Here is a 17,982-nt window from a genome sequence, read left to right as displayed (position 1 = left end):
CCATTTTTAGATATACTGTAAAAGGTAAAGACAACATATTCTAAAATTATGTGATTGGAAAATAGTTGTAGTAAAGCATTCATATTTCATTTATTTATTTATTAATTCATTGATTTATTTATTGATGTACTAGGGATTGAACTCTGGGCCACACACAGACTAAGCAAACACCCTACCACTGAACTGTATTCCCAGCCCCTTTTATTTTGAGTCAATTAGTGGGACTTAATAAGTGCGTCTCACTAAGCTGCTGATGCTGGCCTTGAACTTGCAATTCTTCTGCCTCAGCTTCCCAGGTAGTTGGCATTACAAGTGTGTACCTCCACACCTGACAAGCCATCAAACTGTAATTAAACAGTCAAAGGATTTTTCTATACCCAACTCATGTTCATTGGTTGCTAGAATTCAGTTTCCTGGTTAAAGTCACTTTTGAAGTCTTCAGTTCTGTCTAGAGAACCCTGGAAATGAGAATATTTTAGAGAAGTGACAAAAGTGTTTATAAAATTTGGCTAATGTTATAGTATCAAGTGAACCTTAAGTTATGTCAATATGGCCAAGATTCTGGGAAGCTCATTTCTTGACCTTACTTTTAATGTGCACATATTTAAATATTCAATAGACCCATCAATGACTTTCATTACTCTTCCTACTGAATTCTTAGATATTTATCTTGAATTGTTTTAAGAAAGAAGAGAGTGAATTTAAATTTATTTGCTATTCAGATTTTTTAAATGCTTTCTATTATATGTTTACTTTTTATAGAATTTTTGTAAACAAGTAGACATGTCATTCCATGATTATATGTGAGAGTCAAATCCTTTAGAATATTTTGGTTGTTTTCCCTTATGTTTTTCTTTCAAAAGCATAATTTTGCCTCATGTGATGTTTTATTCAGTTTGTGACAAAAAATTTGTGAAATATATTCACATACAAAATGATTAGCTTGGCATGGTGGTGCACACCCGTAATCCCAGCGGCTCTGGAGGATGATGAGTTCAAAGCCAGCCTCAGCAACGGCTAGATGCTAAGCAACTCAGTGAGACCCTGTTTCTAAATAAAATACCAAATAGGGCTGGGTATGGGCCTCAGTGGTTGAGTGCCTGGTACCCCCTCCACCAAAGTTCCTCCTGAATGTCTTTTACTTAATACCAGCAGTTGCCAGCTTATGTCCAGTGTCGTTTCCTCTGTAACCCTGCTGTTAAAAACCCAACTCTAAGATTGTTTTCAAGCCAATTCCAGATAACATAGGTTTTGATGTGTGAATAATTCAGTTGGTGTTGAAAGATGAAAATTTTTTTTTTTTTTTTTTTTTTTTAGTTAATAGCTATAATGTCACTAACGTACTCAAACATTTCTCCCAGTTTTGTCTTGGTATCTTATTAGTATTTGGATTTTTTTTTTTTTTAATTTTAGGGTGAAATAAGGCATATTCTTTATAGTTGTTTTGATGTTTTCTTGATCTCTTTTCATTGATAGCTCCCTATTCCTTTATGTTTTTTTTTACTTTTTAAATCTTTATTGAATTGTTTTGTTCTGTTGAGTCTCCCACAATATGGGTTTGCTTATGTCATACCATGTTTTTCTGTTCTTCATATTTCCTGAAAATTGTTTTTTTTTTTTTTTCATTTAAAATTGTTTATATCTACTTTGGGTAAATGGATGAGAAAAGTTTAATTTTAGAAATAGTCTGACCTAGAAATAGTCAAACGTATTTGACTGCTCCTGTTTGGTGGTCTGTGAAGATGGCAGTTCTAGATCCAGTCCTTTTAATAATAAATGATACTAAATTATTGGAATTTGTTGAAATGGGGAGTTTGTTTTCCTTTTTATTTTTATTTTTTAAAATTTTTATTTTGTAGTGCTAGGGTTAAAACCCAAGGCTTTGTACATTCTAAGCAAGCACTTGTCCCTGAGCTACATTTCCAGCCCTTGTTTTGTTTTTAAAATTCTGATTCACTTTGGGAGAATTTTTATTTTCAAGATTTTTGTGTAGTTTAAACAAAATGGATGAATATTAGTTTATTTTTATGGTCATAAGTATTGTTGTGTTTTAAAGGTACTATATACATTGCTTATTTAATAGACCATATGTTGCCTTTCAAATTGGTCTTGGAAAAAATAAACAAAAAAAATCTAAAAGAATTTGTCATACTCATTTTTCTTGGTGTCAAATGCCTAGGGAACAAACAGAAAGGATCCTGGAATTTTTTTAGAAAAAGATTGTTATAACTCTGATTTTACACTTTCGTAAGCATAAACAAATGTAATTATTTTAAGGATGGAATGTTTTTTGGGATTACTTATACTTTTGACTATTGACATGAAATCATATATTGTTAATTGTCAAAAAAAAAATACCGTATGTTCTCTTCCTTAACATTCAGTTAAGGCACACTGAAAATTACTTAAGCACACTGGAATTTCTCCAGTTTTATTAAATATTATGTTCTTTGATCTTTGAATTTTGGAATGGTTTTTATCTGCATAAACTACTTTGGTGTGTATTTGAAGTTACAGATTGGCTTGCCTTTCTCAATTCAAAATACTTTTGAAATGATATTTTCTTCCTTCTTTGATTTGATAGTAATCTTGTTTCTTTTTGTATTCAAGTGGGAATCAGAAAACATAGATAGTCTATATACATTTGTTTATGTGATATTACATGTTTGGTTGTAATAAAGTATTTTTTCCTTCTAAGGAGGAACATGATAAAAATGTGTTTTGTCCCAGGGGTAGAATGTTGTTCTTCCGTAAATGACTTAACTATTCTAAGCTTTAGTTTCCCCTAAAGAAAAGAGGGAATTAATATTAATACCTATTTCATCCTATGTGGTGGGAATTAAAAAACGTTTTAGGAGCAGAAACAAATTTGCAAAAGGATGAAGAGATTGTAATAAAGGAAGTCAGAGAAGTTTGGTGCTGAAGTCAGAAGAGGATTTTTGCTTAAGGGGACTCTTCCTGCACACAGGGTGTTTTGAGCGTGGTTGTTTGGCAGAGGGAGGTCATGGACCACCGTGCAAGGGGCAAGTGGAGGTATCTGAGATTGTGGAGACACCAATAATTTTTGTCTCTCTCAGCCTGGAAGGAAGGAATAAAAGGAAAGTTGGAAATCTGTGTGATGAGATGACATCTTCTTCATCTTTTCCAGATCACTGCTTTAGAGATATTCACCTTGAAGCAATTAATTAATATTTACAGCAGCTACTGTGGGGAATGGGCTTGGTTAAATTAGGGATGGAAAGGAGAAAGAGGTGACTGAACCTGATGAGTTTTGGGGTTCAGTGGTAAAGCAGAGAGTGAAGGAGGCCCTGAAGAGTTAACATATGATGAGGAGCCAGGAGAGTCTGGTCCTGGTTAATAAGTCGGCACAGTCATGCTCTGGGTTTAAGGAGTGGGAGAGGCCAAGTGTCCTGCATTTCTTCAAAGAACCTAAATCATTATTGCTTAAATGAGGATACTTTGATGTTTTCTTTAAGCAATTGTCTTTTTATATATATTTTCATTTTTTTTAGTTACAGATGGAAACAATATATTTATTTTATTTTTATGTGGTGCTGAGGATCGAACCCAGTGTCTTACCCATGGTAGGACAGCACTATCTCTGAGCCAAAATCCCAACCCTAAGCAAGTGTCTTAAAATGTTCTTGCTTGACCTATGCCTAGATCTGTTAAGTTCTGAATGTATGCATTATCTTTGTTTAGCTTTTGGCTGTGGCTAATAAAACCAGGATGTCTGGGTGTGGTGACACATGCCTATAATCTCAGCGACTCAGGAAGCTGAAGTAAGAGGATTGAAAGTTTGAGGCCAGCTTCAGCAACTTAGTGAGGCTCTCAGCTACTTAGCAAGACTTTGTCTTTAAATAAAAATCAAAAAGGACTGGGGAGTAGCTTGCACCCTTGGGTTTAATCCCTAGTACCAAAAATGAATGAGTGAAATAAACAAAATAAAAGGAGGATCTCTTTTTTTCCAACTGAAGGGCTTGGTGAAGTCACTTAGCTTCTTTACATTTCCATAAATGATCTTCATTTCTGTTCACTTTATCCTTCCACAATAAACATAGATTTTTCATGGATTATTCATATAATTATTCGCCCTTTTAATTATGTACTAGTCTAGATCTGATTGACTCTTAACAGTCTTCATTAATAATCTGCCTGTACTTTAATTTTTAAAAAATTCTTTCATGATATACACAAAACCCTAAGATAGAGGGGTACAGAGATCAATGATGTGCTGAACTTTTCACCACTGGTTGTTCCTTTTCTTTTTTGGTGACAGTTCTGCCTTTGAACACTAGGTGGGACTAAGAGATGACTTGTTTTGCAGTGGGCTTCACAGCCTCTCACTTTTGAATGAAGTGTTGTTTGCTACTGGGAGTGTTTAAGTAAAATAGGTAAAAGTGGGGCTATTTTTATCTTCTCTATTGAGATGGCTTTCTTGTTTTAAAATAACTTTGATCAACATATAACATAGTAAGATCTTGTATAACACTGAGGTAGTACAGGAGTGAGTGGCCATAATAGCTCATGGTATTTTCCTTAATTATTATTTAAAGAGAAAAAACAATAAAATAAAAAGAGTTATTAATATTTAATGTTCTTTAAAAGAATCTTCCTGAGTCTGGTAGAATCTTCCTGAGTCTGTATTAGAGTGAGAAGGAAAGAATCAGACAGTTGTTATATATTTATTATTTTTACATTTTTATTGAATCCATATGTAAATTAGCATCCCTTTTTAGAGTAAAGACAATTTGTCATTAGTAATAATCCATAACCAAAGTGAATATTTACAAAAACATTAGGGTAGCTGGAAATAAAGCCCCATAACCCTGTTTATGTAGTTAATAACAATGCAGCTTAAGGAATTCTGCATTGAAATATATTTTATGAAAATGTAAGAAATATAGTAATTACCATATGCATTTGGAATTGACCTAGCAGTATTTGTTTTTCTTGCATATTCCTAAAATAATGATATACACACCTAAAATATATAAAGAAAAATGGCCATCTGTGGAAGGGGAAGGTATGAGACAATGTAAGAATAAAAGAAGAAAGGAAGAAACATCTAACTGTAAAATTCAAGGTATATTTTACTGAAGTAAGTGCTGGAAAAAAATCAGCATGCTATAGTGGTTATGTCAACTCATCATATTCTACTGCACAAGGCTGCATCCTCTGGAAGGTTGGTTTGTAGGTGGTGACTATATGCTGACCTCATTTACTCTGAGCAAGTCCTTTGTGTTTCAGTACTCATTAGACTTGCTTATTTGCTGAAAAACTCTACCACTGCTGCCCTTCCGGCTTTCTACCTTCTGGTTTCCCATCTGAAGAATGGTGTTGAGATTTCCAGATCATTTGGAGTAAATGCAAGCTGGAGAATAGAGGAAGCCTACAGGGCTCCTTGGCATCCTTTAGACCAACTTTCCCAAACTGATATTCATAGTTTGCTTAACAAAGCAGTCTTTCATCATTAACTGTCTTTAGGAAATGCTACATTAAACAATTCAAAAATGGTTTCTTTATAAAAATAACTTCATAGTCTTTAGTATGCTCATGTGAATGTAAATCTCTGAGAAGTATTATATTGTGTCACATGGTCAAAATATTTAGGTATGAAAAAATATGTATTTTAACTTAAGAATACCTATCATCTTTGAGAACACACCTGGGGAACTATCGTAACCACTTTTCAAAAACATATTGTGACATTATCTTTAGGTGCCTATGCATTCTGTAATATTATTGTGTCTATCCCCTTATGAAGATAGCCTTCATTTCCTTATACTGTATTTGCCTGGCAAAATCCCAAACCTAGTAGGATCCAACTTTCTGCCCACTCTATTCCTGTAGGGGAGCAATTAAATAAACCTGGAGAAAGACACATGGCACACTGACTGGTTGACTTGCTGTTGGTGGCTGCCAACCTCAAGTGAGCTAGGAGTCCTGTCCTATCCTTGTCTATATTTCCAAACTACTAAATTTCATTCTCCCTTTTCCCTGCTTCAGACTTCTCACATCTTCTTCCTATCCTCCCTCTTTCTTGATACCTTGATTCCTATTTTATTGGGAAGGAAAACAAAAAAGCAGAGGAGACTTCTTCATGGCAGCACCTCTCATTTCCACCCATAGATTGACTGTGGGTGACATGCCTTGCTCTCAGGGACTGGGCTCTCCTCTCAGGGACTGGTTTCCATTTCCTCTCACTGAGTCAGTTCTCTCTTCTTCATCAGTAGATAACCTTCTCTATTGAATTATTTCTACCAGTGCACATATAAGAGAAGGGTTTTTGTTTGTTTTAATACTCATTGTATCCCTAGCATCTAAAACAATGTCCTGTTAAGGAATTTGCTAGGCATGTACTTCTTGCCTAAATCAGGTAATTATTTTTTCATCTCGTTAAGCACATTTTTATTTTCAAGTAGTGTTAAACATAAAAAGGTTTATGAAATAGTATAAAGAATTCCCCAAAATACCTCACCCATCTTCCCCTAAGTTCACAACTCAAACAGTAAAGCAAAACTTCTCTTTTCCTCTTTAGTGATTAATTTTTCAGCTTTCTTTTATGACAGAACCCCTTAAACACATTTTCTTTATGTCCATCTCCATTGTCTTTTCTTCCATTTTCCCTTAAACCCAGCTTGTTCAGTCTTTTGCTATTTTCCATCCCCAATTTCACTAAAACAGCTCTTGTCAAGGATACTAATGACCTTTACATTGAAGACTTCAGTGATCAATTCTTGTTTCTTCTGCTCCTTTGGTCTGTCAGCAGCATGTAACCCATTTGATTTCATTCTTCTCTTTTTTTCTCCCCTTACTTACCATCAGTCCTGCGTGGACTTTGCCTCCTACTCTCTTACTCTCTAGATGTCTTAGCTCTGCTCGTGGTATTAAATATGATCTCAGATACTGGTGACTCCCAAACTTGTATTTTTACAAGGGCCTTGATATTGCCCTTGAACTCCAGGGTTTGTGATCATTATCTATTTGACATATTTTATTATCTGTCAGACATGTCAGTAACAGAATTCCTCATTCAACACTTGGAACACCAGTGATTGTGCCTGCTGTCTCCCTCATCCTCTGAAAACAGAAGCTATTTTCCTGTTGTGCATTCCCAGAGCCTTATGATGTCTCAGCTTCTTCAGTGGACTCACATTCTACATTAAATCCATTAGTAAATCCGTTGGGTTCTCTCTTTAAATATATGTCTAAAATATGATCACTTCTTGGCTAGCACGCCTGTGGCCTAGGCCACCATGATCAACTCCTGCAGTCGCCTTCTGACCACCAGAGTGGTTTACTGTCTTTGTGGAAGTCAGAAAAATTTGAAACATGCACCAGGTTAAGCTTCTTCTCTGCCTAAAACCTCTAGTTCACTCCGAGTAAAATCCTAGTCCTAATGTGGCTTGAAGGCCCTTCCTGTCTGACATCGTATTCTGTTGTCCTGCTTCCCTCATTCTGCTCCTTCCTATTCCTGATATAATCCTGCCAGGTTCCCACTCCACAATCTTTGGACTTGCTGCCTTTTCTCTCCAGTATAGTTTTCCTTCATATATTTTTAAGTGGCTAAGTTCTCTTTATCTCTGGCATACTTGTAGTATCTAGTATAGTACTAGCACTATGTAAAAAGTTGCTATACTGTTCTGTTTAGAAGAATTTTTTTAAAAGGTCTAAAGCCTGTATATGTTCAGTCTAGGTGAACCATTACAGATCTAGCCACACTTTCAGTTGTGGTTGGCTGACTGTGGACGTGGAGCCCAGTGGTAACAAGGGCCAACTGTATATATACTTTGGTGGCACAACTCTATATAGACATAAAATGTAGTCTAGGAGTCAATTATGTAAGTGCAGAAGTGTTCCTTTTATATAGCCTAGTCAAAACAGGTTCTCAAGTAAGACACCACATGAGCAAAGACTTGAAGGGTTTGAAGAAAAAGAGATAAAGTACACAGGAGGGTAGACACAGAAGTTGTATGTGAATGCTGTGCTGTTGTATATATGGACACCTGTAGGGATCCTGGAACCAATTCCCTGTAGATACAGAGGGACAACTGTATTTTGTTTGTTTATTTGTTGTCTCTTCTTGCTATACTGCAAATGCCATGAGAGCAGCAACTTTTAATCTGTTTTATTTGCTACACTTTCCTCAGATTCTGTACAGTGCCTGGCACATCATCGGCACTCAATATTTGAATGAGGAAGTGTGCACGTGAATGGGTGAAGCATATTGCATGTTGAGGTGGGGAATACATAGAAAAAGTATGGTTAGGAGGAAATCAGATGTACATTTATATATAGATAGAAAGGCTCTGGAAGAATACATATGTGGCTGTAGTAAAGATAACAGAGAGGAGAAGAAAGAGGTGAGGAAAGAAATAGCATGTTCTAGTATCTGGCCTCTGCCATTCTAATGGGTAATGGCAATAGCATGTGATTGACTGTGATTGAGCTTCCCAACTTTGAACATATGCTATGAAATAATTTTAGTTTTCTTGTGTGCACATGGTCTTAAGTTTATTTTTCCACATAATGGAAATTCCGAATTTTAATGTTACCTTTGTAATGTTTTAATGTTATCTTTGAAGTTTCAGTATATAACAACATTAGTGGGGCAAAGAAAACCTCATGGTGTCAAAAGCATATGCTATTTGCTAAAATCTACTTGGTGCGAAAGATTTTTAGTCCAGCAATTTGTTTTCAAATTTGACCATAATAAGCAGAACTCTGTAAAGTGTTCAGAATCTCTAACCCTTTTAAAAAAAAAAAAAAAAATTTCTGCTATTATTTGTGAGTTTATCTAATAACATTTTTTAAATTTATGTAACCTACAGGTGTGAAGCATCTAGTCCCCACATTCATCCCGTTGGTTGGTGTAAAGAACATAGAAGGACCCTTATTACTCCACCAGGTTTGTGTTTGTCTAGTATCATTCATATACCTCAGGAGTCAGCAAACCTTTTCTGGAAAGGGCCAGGCAGTACATATTTTTAACTTTTCATGCCGTAGAGTCTGTCACAACTTCTCAACTCAATGATAGCACAAGAGCAGCCACAGGTAATAATAGTGAACAAGTGTGGTTGTGCTATAGTTGCACAGTGTTTGTAAAACATGCAGCAAGCTTAGCTCACTGACCCCTGATGTCCCTTCAAGTATGTGAAGCATTGGCTAAGTTTGTATCAGTCTCAGTTTTTTGTCTTCTTTGGAAATATAAGTTGTGCTTTCAAGGAACTTTCATTTTTAACTTGAAATTCATCTCTAGGCTTTATATTAGAATTTAAAGATATTGTCTAATTTAAAGATATTATCTGACTGCAGATGTGAGTTGTGTAGGCTTAAACAAGTACAGAAAGGTGACTGGGGGGACACAGCTCTGTGGGTGCATCATGGACTTGATATTCACACCATTCATATTTTTCTTCCTTTTTATTGGCGCATTATAATTATACCTAACACTGGGACACACTATTTACATTTAAGTGAGCACTTGAGGATTTAAAGTTTTTACCTAGAGCTCACACATTCCTTTTTCCTTTTGTGTGTGTGTGTGTGTGTGAGATTCCTGGTTCAGAATTAGATTTTCGGGGCTGGGGATGTGGCTCAAGCGGTAGCGCGCTCGCCTGGCATGCATGCGGCCCGGGTTCGATCCTCAGCACCACATACAACCAAAGATGTTGTGTCCGCCAAAAACTAAAATAAATAAATAAACATTAAAAAATTCTTTAAAAAAAAAATAGATTTTCACCTTATAATAGTGGTACCTCTCTTTTCTTTGAAGTTCTCTGGTCCTCCAGCTGTCCGCCTCTGGCCTTATGGCCTTCCCAACTTACTTGCTCGCATCCTTGTTCTGTGGCATTTTGAATTTATTTTTTGTGTGCTGAAGAACAGATTCTGCAGCTTCGTTGTAGTCAAGACTGTGTTTTTGAGCACTTCGCTATGGCTGGTGTCATAGTCCCTACTGGTAGGGAAAGGCAGGGTCACCGGCTGACACAAAGCCTCACAGCACAGGAGGTGGCTGCTCAGCGGTCACAGGAAACGGGGAGGTCTAGCTTTGCTAGGAGCTGTTTTGTGAATGTGGCCCACAGAGTGTGAGAGCAGAGGTTCAGCTTGACAGCGGGTGAGAGCAGAGGTTCAGCTTGGAGCTTTAAATGCTAGTCTCGCTCCATTCTAGGGGCTGGTTTCATTTCAAGGCTTGTCCTCAGTTCCTTGATGCAGTGCCTCACTTAGACTGTCTGATCTTCTTCCTCAGGGGACCAGCCATTCCTGTGGCTGGTGAGCCTAGTCCCTTCCACTTCTAAGTTTTCTGATATGTTAAAGGGAGGAAAGGAAAGCCTCTGACCTAATTTACAGGGTTGTTTTGAAGATGAAAGAGACTTAAGTTATGAAGTGTTAGCAGAAGGTGTTAGTGGTATCACTGCCCAAATATGGTGTTGCCTGGAAATGCCTGGTATTCAGCCCTCTTGTGTCCCATAGCTTACAGAATAAGCTAGCTGTTTGCGTAGTTGTTCTCTGTCACTCTCATCTAAACTACTCTTAGATTATACTCTAGAACTCTAAATTCTAATATTTTCTAGTTTTATATCAATCCTTTCTTTCTATAACATTTTTGGTCATACTCAGAAATTTGGTAAATAAACAGTGAACCATATGTCAATAGTATAAGAGCTTTGTGAAACAAAAGAGGAGAAAATAAATTACAATATTTAAAAAAACAGTGAACAGAGGTTCCTGGTGATGTACCCTGGGAAGGGATGGTGTAAGGCATTATTGCCAACTTCTTATAAGAGAGTCAACACTTTTTTTGTGCTTTCATTGCCTTTTATAATTTGGTGGAGGAAGAAAAAGTACATGATGCCTAATGGAATGTTCTTAAGGCCACTGAACTGGATACCTAAAAATGATTAATATAGTAAATTTTATATTATATGTAATTTACCACAATAAAAAATTCAACCACAACCTGCAGATTATAAGAGTGCTTTACTGGGCATGTGCTGATGTTGCTCTTTGCTCCATGACAAAAAAGACACCCTTGGTGTAAAGGGAAATTCCTGACTCATTCTCCCACCGCCTGTCTGAAAAGAAATCCTTATCAGCCAGGTGCCTTGGGCAGCTATTCTTGAACCTCCCTGGCTGCTTCAAGAATGAGTCCATCCCCTGACCAGCCAGCCCTCCTGGCCCTGTGTTACTTTTTCTGTAAACATACCTGTCTTTACTTTTTTTTCCCCAAAAAACTAATATCTTCACATTTTTAAATTATTTTTTGTTATCTTTAAAAATTTTTTTTGTTCTTTTTAGATATACATGGCAGTAGAATATATTTTGACATATTAAACATACATGGAGTATAAATTATTCTAATGAGATCCCATTCTTGTCGTTGAACATGATGTGGAGTTTTACTGGTTGTGAATTCATATATGAACACAGGAAGGTTATGTCTGATAAATTCTCCTGTCTTTCCTCTTCCTATCCCCTCCTATTCCCCTTTGTCTTCCTTCATTCCCCTTTGTCTAATCCAAAGAACTTCTGTTCTCCCTCCACCTCCCACCCATTGTGTGTTAGCATCTACATATCAAAGAGAATTTTTGGCCTTTGTTTTTTTGGGATTGGCTTATTTCACTTTCTTTCTTAATGCTTCAATATTAGTTTGTCATTAGCACTTTTCCCTATGTGTGTGCTCACATGTTTGTCTGCATATCATTATTTTTGCAGTTTTATAGATTGAGCCCAGACCCTTGCACATGTTGGGAAAGCACCGTACCGTGGAACAATATCCCCAGTCTTTTAAAATTGTATTTTATAATAGGATCTCACCAAGTTGCTAAGACTGACCTTGAACTTTCAATCTTACTGCCTCAACCTCCCAAGTAACTGGGATCACAGGCATGAACTACCATGCCCAACTATATCAGTTTTATTTAGTAGATTATTCTGATTTAAATGCTTAAATTGTGCACATTATGTTTCTTAAAACTATATTATAAAAATGTATAGATAGAAATAGACTTGCATATGTGCTTTTAAAACATTTCTAGTGTAGAAAAGTTTCAAAGATAGTATAAAATTTATCTGTACCCTAGCTTGACCCAGAAACTGATTCAAGTTTGTCAGTTGTCCCAATGATATCCTTTATAGCAAAAGGATTAGGCCTTGCATTCAATAGCAGACCCCTGTAGTCTCCCTCAGTTAAGTTGTCTTTGAGTTTTCTGACCTTAATATGTTTGAGAGTTACAAATAAATCATTTTATAGATTGTTACTTCAGTACGACTGGTATTTCCTCATGATCAGAAGCAGATTATGCATTTTGTTCTCATTGCATCCTCTCAGGTGATACATGATGTCAGTTTTCCTATCATTAATTGATAATGGTCAAATTTGCCTGGTTTCTCACTAATGTAGTTATTTTCTTATTTGTAATTAATATGTATTTTTTGGAGATACACTTTGAGATTCCTTAACTAACCTATATCTCAGTCTCATTCACTAGTTTTGGCATCTGTTGATATTTCTAGTATGAATTATTATTCTAAGTTGGTAAAATGTAATTTTTCTTATTCCATAACTCTTTGTAATTGTTTAACATTGTTCTGAAAAGACTACCTTTCTCACTTTTCCTTTACTCATTCAGTTATGTGTTTGGACCCATAGATTATTATTTTTTAATCAGGGAGTGGCATTATTTATTTTCATGTAAGATTTTTGTGAAATTTTAGCAATTGGGAGACCTGTCCCTTTGACATATCTTAACCACTTTTTGAGAGCATCATACTTTCTGGCTCAGCTTGCCTTGACCCAGTCCTACAGTCAAACATTTCTCCAGAGATCCTTGTGTTTTTTTTTTTTTTGATGTTGTCGAGATTGAAATTTAGAATCTAACATCTGATTGCTAGGTGTGCTTTTTGCTACTGGAGTGTCGCAGGCCTCTCAATGGACTTAGGAAATATATACACATATGTGAATATATACAAAAACTCATATTTTGATTTGTTTCTGCATCTGTATATATTGACACCATGGATTGATACTATTAGCTCTGATTCAAATCCAATACTGTTGGCTTCATTCCAGTTTTACTCTGTCCATATTTATGCCTTTCTTCTCTGTCAGGGAGAAACCTGGCTTCCATTATCTCTAATATGTTTACCTATTTTCTCAGTCCCCTTTGTGTAGCAAATTTCCTATCCTACTGGGCCACCATTAATGTCTGCTCATGCCTACCTAATGGATTTTAGGCTCTGGAGGAAACAAAAAGCAGTGGGAGAGAGGAAATGATAGTTATTTTTGTACCTTCTATTAATAATATTCTGTGATTTGTGTGTGTTTCCTTGACCTTATCTGGAATATCATATATTAACACGTATAAATCTTAAGTATTCTTTCTAATAAATCCTATTTCATGTGTACTTTACATTTTTGCATATTTCTATATTGAGTGTCTATTTAATTTGTTTTTCTACTTTCACATTTACAAATAATTATGCATTGTCTTCATACATATACATGAAATTTTGTTAGTAAGGTATACAACTGCTAGATTAAAATGTATTTGTGTGTCTTATGTCTAAACCTATCCTTTTTGAGAATGTAAATGACACACACACACATATATGTGTGTGTGTGTGTGTGTATATATATATATATATATAAATATATATATATATGTAAATATATATATATATATATAAATATATATATATATATAATTTTCATCTGAAAAGTGATAGAGAAATCATGATCTAGATGAGAACAAAGTGGTTATTACAAATAGTTCTGAGTGTGTGACTGATTTAGAGATGTTATGTGCATGTGGATAAGAGTTGCCTAGATTATTATGGTAGCAATATTTCATAATTTTTTCATAGAGCATTTTGTTTTTCTCACTATCGTTGGTTAAAACTCATAGGATATAATATTTTTGTTTTATTTTGTAGGATATCCAAATGTGAAACATTTTTCTTGGGATAAATATTTAGAAGAAACAAATTCTTTACCAGCTCCTGCAAGAGCTTTCAAAGTGGTGAGATGATGTGTTTTGCACTATATTTGTTTAATTTGTGTTGATGACATTATTTATTCACTGAAATTCAAGAACAAAAAGAGAATGTCCTGGTAAACATTTAAGAAGAAAATAAAAGGATAAGTGAGATATTTTTAAAATTTAAAAATTTTGTAAGTCATAATTGTTACTGGCCTTTTGTTTTTGGTAAATACACACACACACACACACACACACACACACACACACACACTCTTCTGTTTTACAGAAAAGGGACCAGAAGCTTACAAAACATAAGCTTTGGCATAGTCCTGCACCGTGCCCAGCTATCCCCTCACCTTCTGCTGCCTATAACTTCTCCAGAGGCTCATGTGTCTGTGGGGTTTGAGGTGGAGGTGGCTCTGGGTCCCCTTTTCCATTTCTGACCTGTGGGATCTGTTGTATCTTGCTAATATTCTTTCTTTTTTTTTTTTTTTTTTTTTGAAGCTCTCTTCTGCTTTTTGCTCTCATTAACACTTATTAGTCTTGGTGTCATGTCTTAGCCACTTGAATGTTTTTCCTCCCCCTTTTAAAATCGGATTTTATGCTTGTTGAGTTTTGCTGAGCTACCTCCAGCTAAAAATTGTCATCGTCCCTATAGCTAATCAAATAACTAAAATATTTTTGCTCAGCCTTACGTATTCACTCCACAGCTAGGCACTCAGATTGTTTCTCTTGCATGTGTCCTTGGGATAGTAATTTTTGATAGGAAAGGTGCCATCCAGAGCCAATCTGGGAGCTTGAGAGTTTAAAAAGCTGATTCCCTAAATAGCTCAACTATTTCTTATTTTTCGTAACATCGAGCCCACCTGTTCTTCCTCTGAATCTCACTTTATGACATTTTTGTTATGGCAGAAACCTCCACATGGATTCCAGAAAAAAATGAAGCTTGAGGTTGTAGACAAAAGAAACCCCATGTTCATTAGAGTAGCAACTGTCGCAGACACAGATGATCACCGAATAAAAGTAAGTACTCTGTGTGCTTTGGTTTTGGCTTTTGTTACAAGGTGCCATGCCTGGAAACTTCAGAAAAATACTTGTAAAGTCCTGTATTTAAACAATAGGAATATGCAAAGTCAGTAACTATGCTTCTTGAAAAGACAGCATTCATCCAAGTTTTTCCTTTAATCTACCTCAGACATTTTCTCTTTAATTATAAGTGAGATGGAGGTGAGTGTTCTTGCATTAGTTGACATTTGTAGTAATTTAAGGTTTTGAGTATTTGGAGAAATGTAGACACAACAAACTAATGTTCTGTTCAGAAGAAAACATATCTTCATTCTTCAATAGTATGTTTTTCTAAAAATAATTAATGTTTCTTGTAGGGTGTGTTAGATGTAGTCTTTTCAGAAGAATATACTGTCTTTGAATATAGGACAAATAAAGATAAATAGCTTGATAAATAAAAATAGAGATTCATAAAAACCTCTTATAAGGCAAGCGAATATTGGGGAAGGTGGGTTTAGTTTGTTGAGTGTGGTGCAGCGAGTGTAGGGTTCCAGATTAGGGGCACTGTTGAAGGTTTTATCTGTTTCTGGCTTCAACATTTACTTCCCTTTTCAACCAGAACAGTATCCATTTTCTTCCTTCATGGGATTGTTTGGAATTGCTGTTAGGATAATAATAGTTATAACAGCAAGACATTCGTCGTACATGGCATTTTACAGGGTAGCAGTGTTCTCGCATTAGTTGACATTTGTAGTAATTATAACGTGGGAGATGTGTGCTGTCATCCCTATTTTATTAATGAGGCAGGGACTCAGAAAGATTAAATGAATTACTTTGTTCATTACTGGCAGTGGCAGAACTAAGTCTCAGTTCCATGCTATAGGAGCCTTAATCATAAGCTCATTTAAAAAAGAAAATAACATCCTCCACTAACTAATGAGATAACGTATGAGAAAATAAATTTCAAAATAACATGAAAAACCAAACCAATGTAGTATTTATATAAAATAGAAATTTTAATGTTTAATTGTACTTAAGGTTACGTAATCATGTAACATTTGTGAAAATTTTAGAAATAATGTGAGGCCTGTGTTAATCTTTTTCAAGTGCATTTTCTTATCAAATTGTGTTTGGTTCTGGTGTAAATCATAAAGTAACCAGAATATTTTAGACGTAGAAGTATTTTTAAAAACAATATAGACCAGCAATCAAAAAAATGTGGAATTAATCATGACACTATCTTTATAAGTCAGTTTGCACAGAATTGAAAAGTACAACTGATTTTAGTTTAGGTGCATGAAAAGTTGTTCTCACATAATGACTGGTAGGAATATAAAGTATCCCAGCTGTTATGAAGAAAAGTTTTGACACCAGAATCTTAGAATATTTTTCATTCTTTAATTCAAGAATTTCAGTCATAGGAATTTATATTGGGGAATAATGAAAAGGAATATGCAACAACAAAAGCTCCCACCCAGTTCAGCCATGCTGGGTACGGTATTTAACACTGAGGACAACACAGGCACCAATGGCAAGATAAAGTACATCTACATGATGTTAAAATGTAGCATTTCAGATGCGTATTTAATATTGAGAAGTAAAAAGTTCAGGTTTAATATTATGTATAATATTATTTGATTTTCTTCTTTTTATTCTGAAGAACAGGTAAACAGTTCCGGAAAAAAACATTGTAGTAATAACGGTGCTTGTTTCAGGGTGTCAAGACTAATAAATCATTAGTTTTCTCTTGTTAATGGTTTCTGTGTAATAGTTTCAGGAACATGTATTAGTTTCAGAATAAAAAAAAAATTAGGTTAACTCTTTGATTTTTATATATGAGGAAATTTTGTCCCAGAGCCGTTCAACACTCTCAAGTAGAGGACTCAGTTAACAGGAGAGGTTTAGGCTAGAATCCAGCCTTTTACTTGAAGCTGAATCCTTCCTCCAAAACAACATCCGTGGCAGTACTTGACACCCCCCAAAAGAACTGGCTGTGAGCTGTACAGTTGATGATAACCTTTGCATAATTACTGGAATGAATGTCACAGCTGAAGGTGAACACTGTACAAATATCTTGGTATGTATCATCACCTTTAAAGGTCAGTAAACAGGGGCAGTGACTCACTTCCAGATTCACTGGAGGTTGTAAAAATATAAAAGGTTTCAACAGTAGGAGTTTTTCTAATAATATGAGAGGTGATATAGCAGGAAAGCTTATTCCTTTTTTTTTTTTTTGCAAAGGAAGAAAAAGAAGAGGAAAATATATACTTAAGTCATTAGTGTGGTTTATTATTTTAAGTTTCTCAGAGATAAAATCAAGTCTTAAAAATCTCAATGTTTAAGTTAAACAATATATAATATTCCACACTTTGGGCTATTATAATAAAAAAGTTTTAAAATCTGATATTTTATCAGACCATCTTGATGGAAAACATTCCGAATGTTTTCCTATCATATGTTTTTGTAACAGAACATAATACAGTCCTTCTCCATCCATTCCAGTCCCCAGTCTGGCTCCCCAGAGGCAAGAACTTTCAGCACTCTTGGTGGTTGCTTATGATGTTTTATCTACAGTTTTCTAAAATATTATATATCCTGGCATTTCTCAGTTCACCAGTTTTAAGTAAGGCTTCTTCCTGTTATGATAGTTCAGGATTTAGATTTTTTTCCCACACTTTATTATTGGTACATTATAGTTGTACATATTGATGGGATGTGTTGTTATGTAATTGTACGTGAACACATATAACAAAATTATTTGACCAATACCACTCCACAACATTCCCCCCTCCCTTTCTGTCCTCACCCTTTGTTCCCTTTCCTCCACTGATTTCTCTTTGATGTTTAGGAGATCCCGCATCTTTGTTTTCCATTTTCATCTCTAGCTTCCATATAAGAGCAAAAACATGTGACCCTTCACCTTCTGAATTTGACTTATTTCACTTAACCTGGTGGTATCGAGTTCCAATTATTTCCTGCAAATGACATAACTACA

The 17,982-nt window shown here is 35.3% G+C and overlaps 1 protein-coding gene across 6 annotated transcripts in view; it reads left to right on the top strand.

The window, feature by feature from the left end:
• The window catches only part of L3mbtl3 (L3MBTL histone methyl-lysine binding protein 3), a 112,698-nt gene that overhangs the window by 51,369 nt on the left and 43,347 nt on the right, over positions 1–17,982 (top strand). For all 6 annotated transcript variants that reach the window (XM_071613034.1, XM_071613033.1, XM_027947384.2 and 3 more), the window contains 3 exons: positions 8,835–8,911; positions 13,936–14,021; positions 14,895–15,005. In XM_071613034.1, coding sequence (XP_071469135.1) covers positions 8,835–8,911; positions 13,936–14,021; positions 14,895–15,005 — 274 coding nt within the window. The remainder of the gene's footprint in view (positions 1–8,834; positions 8,912–13,935; positions 14,022–14,894; positions 15,006–17,982) is intronic.

Source organism: Marmota flaviventris, chromosome 6, assembly GCF_047511675.1.
Source record: "Marmota flaviventris isolate mMarFla1 chromosome 6, mMarFla1.hap1, whole genome shotgun sequence".
NCBI classification, from domain to species: domain Eukaryota; kingdom Metazoa; phylum Chordata; class Mammalia; order Rodentia; family Sciuridae; genus Marmota; species Marmota flaviventris.
This window is presented reverse-complemented; position numbering and strand designations above follow the sequence as displayed.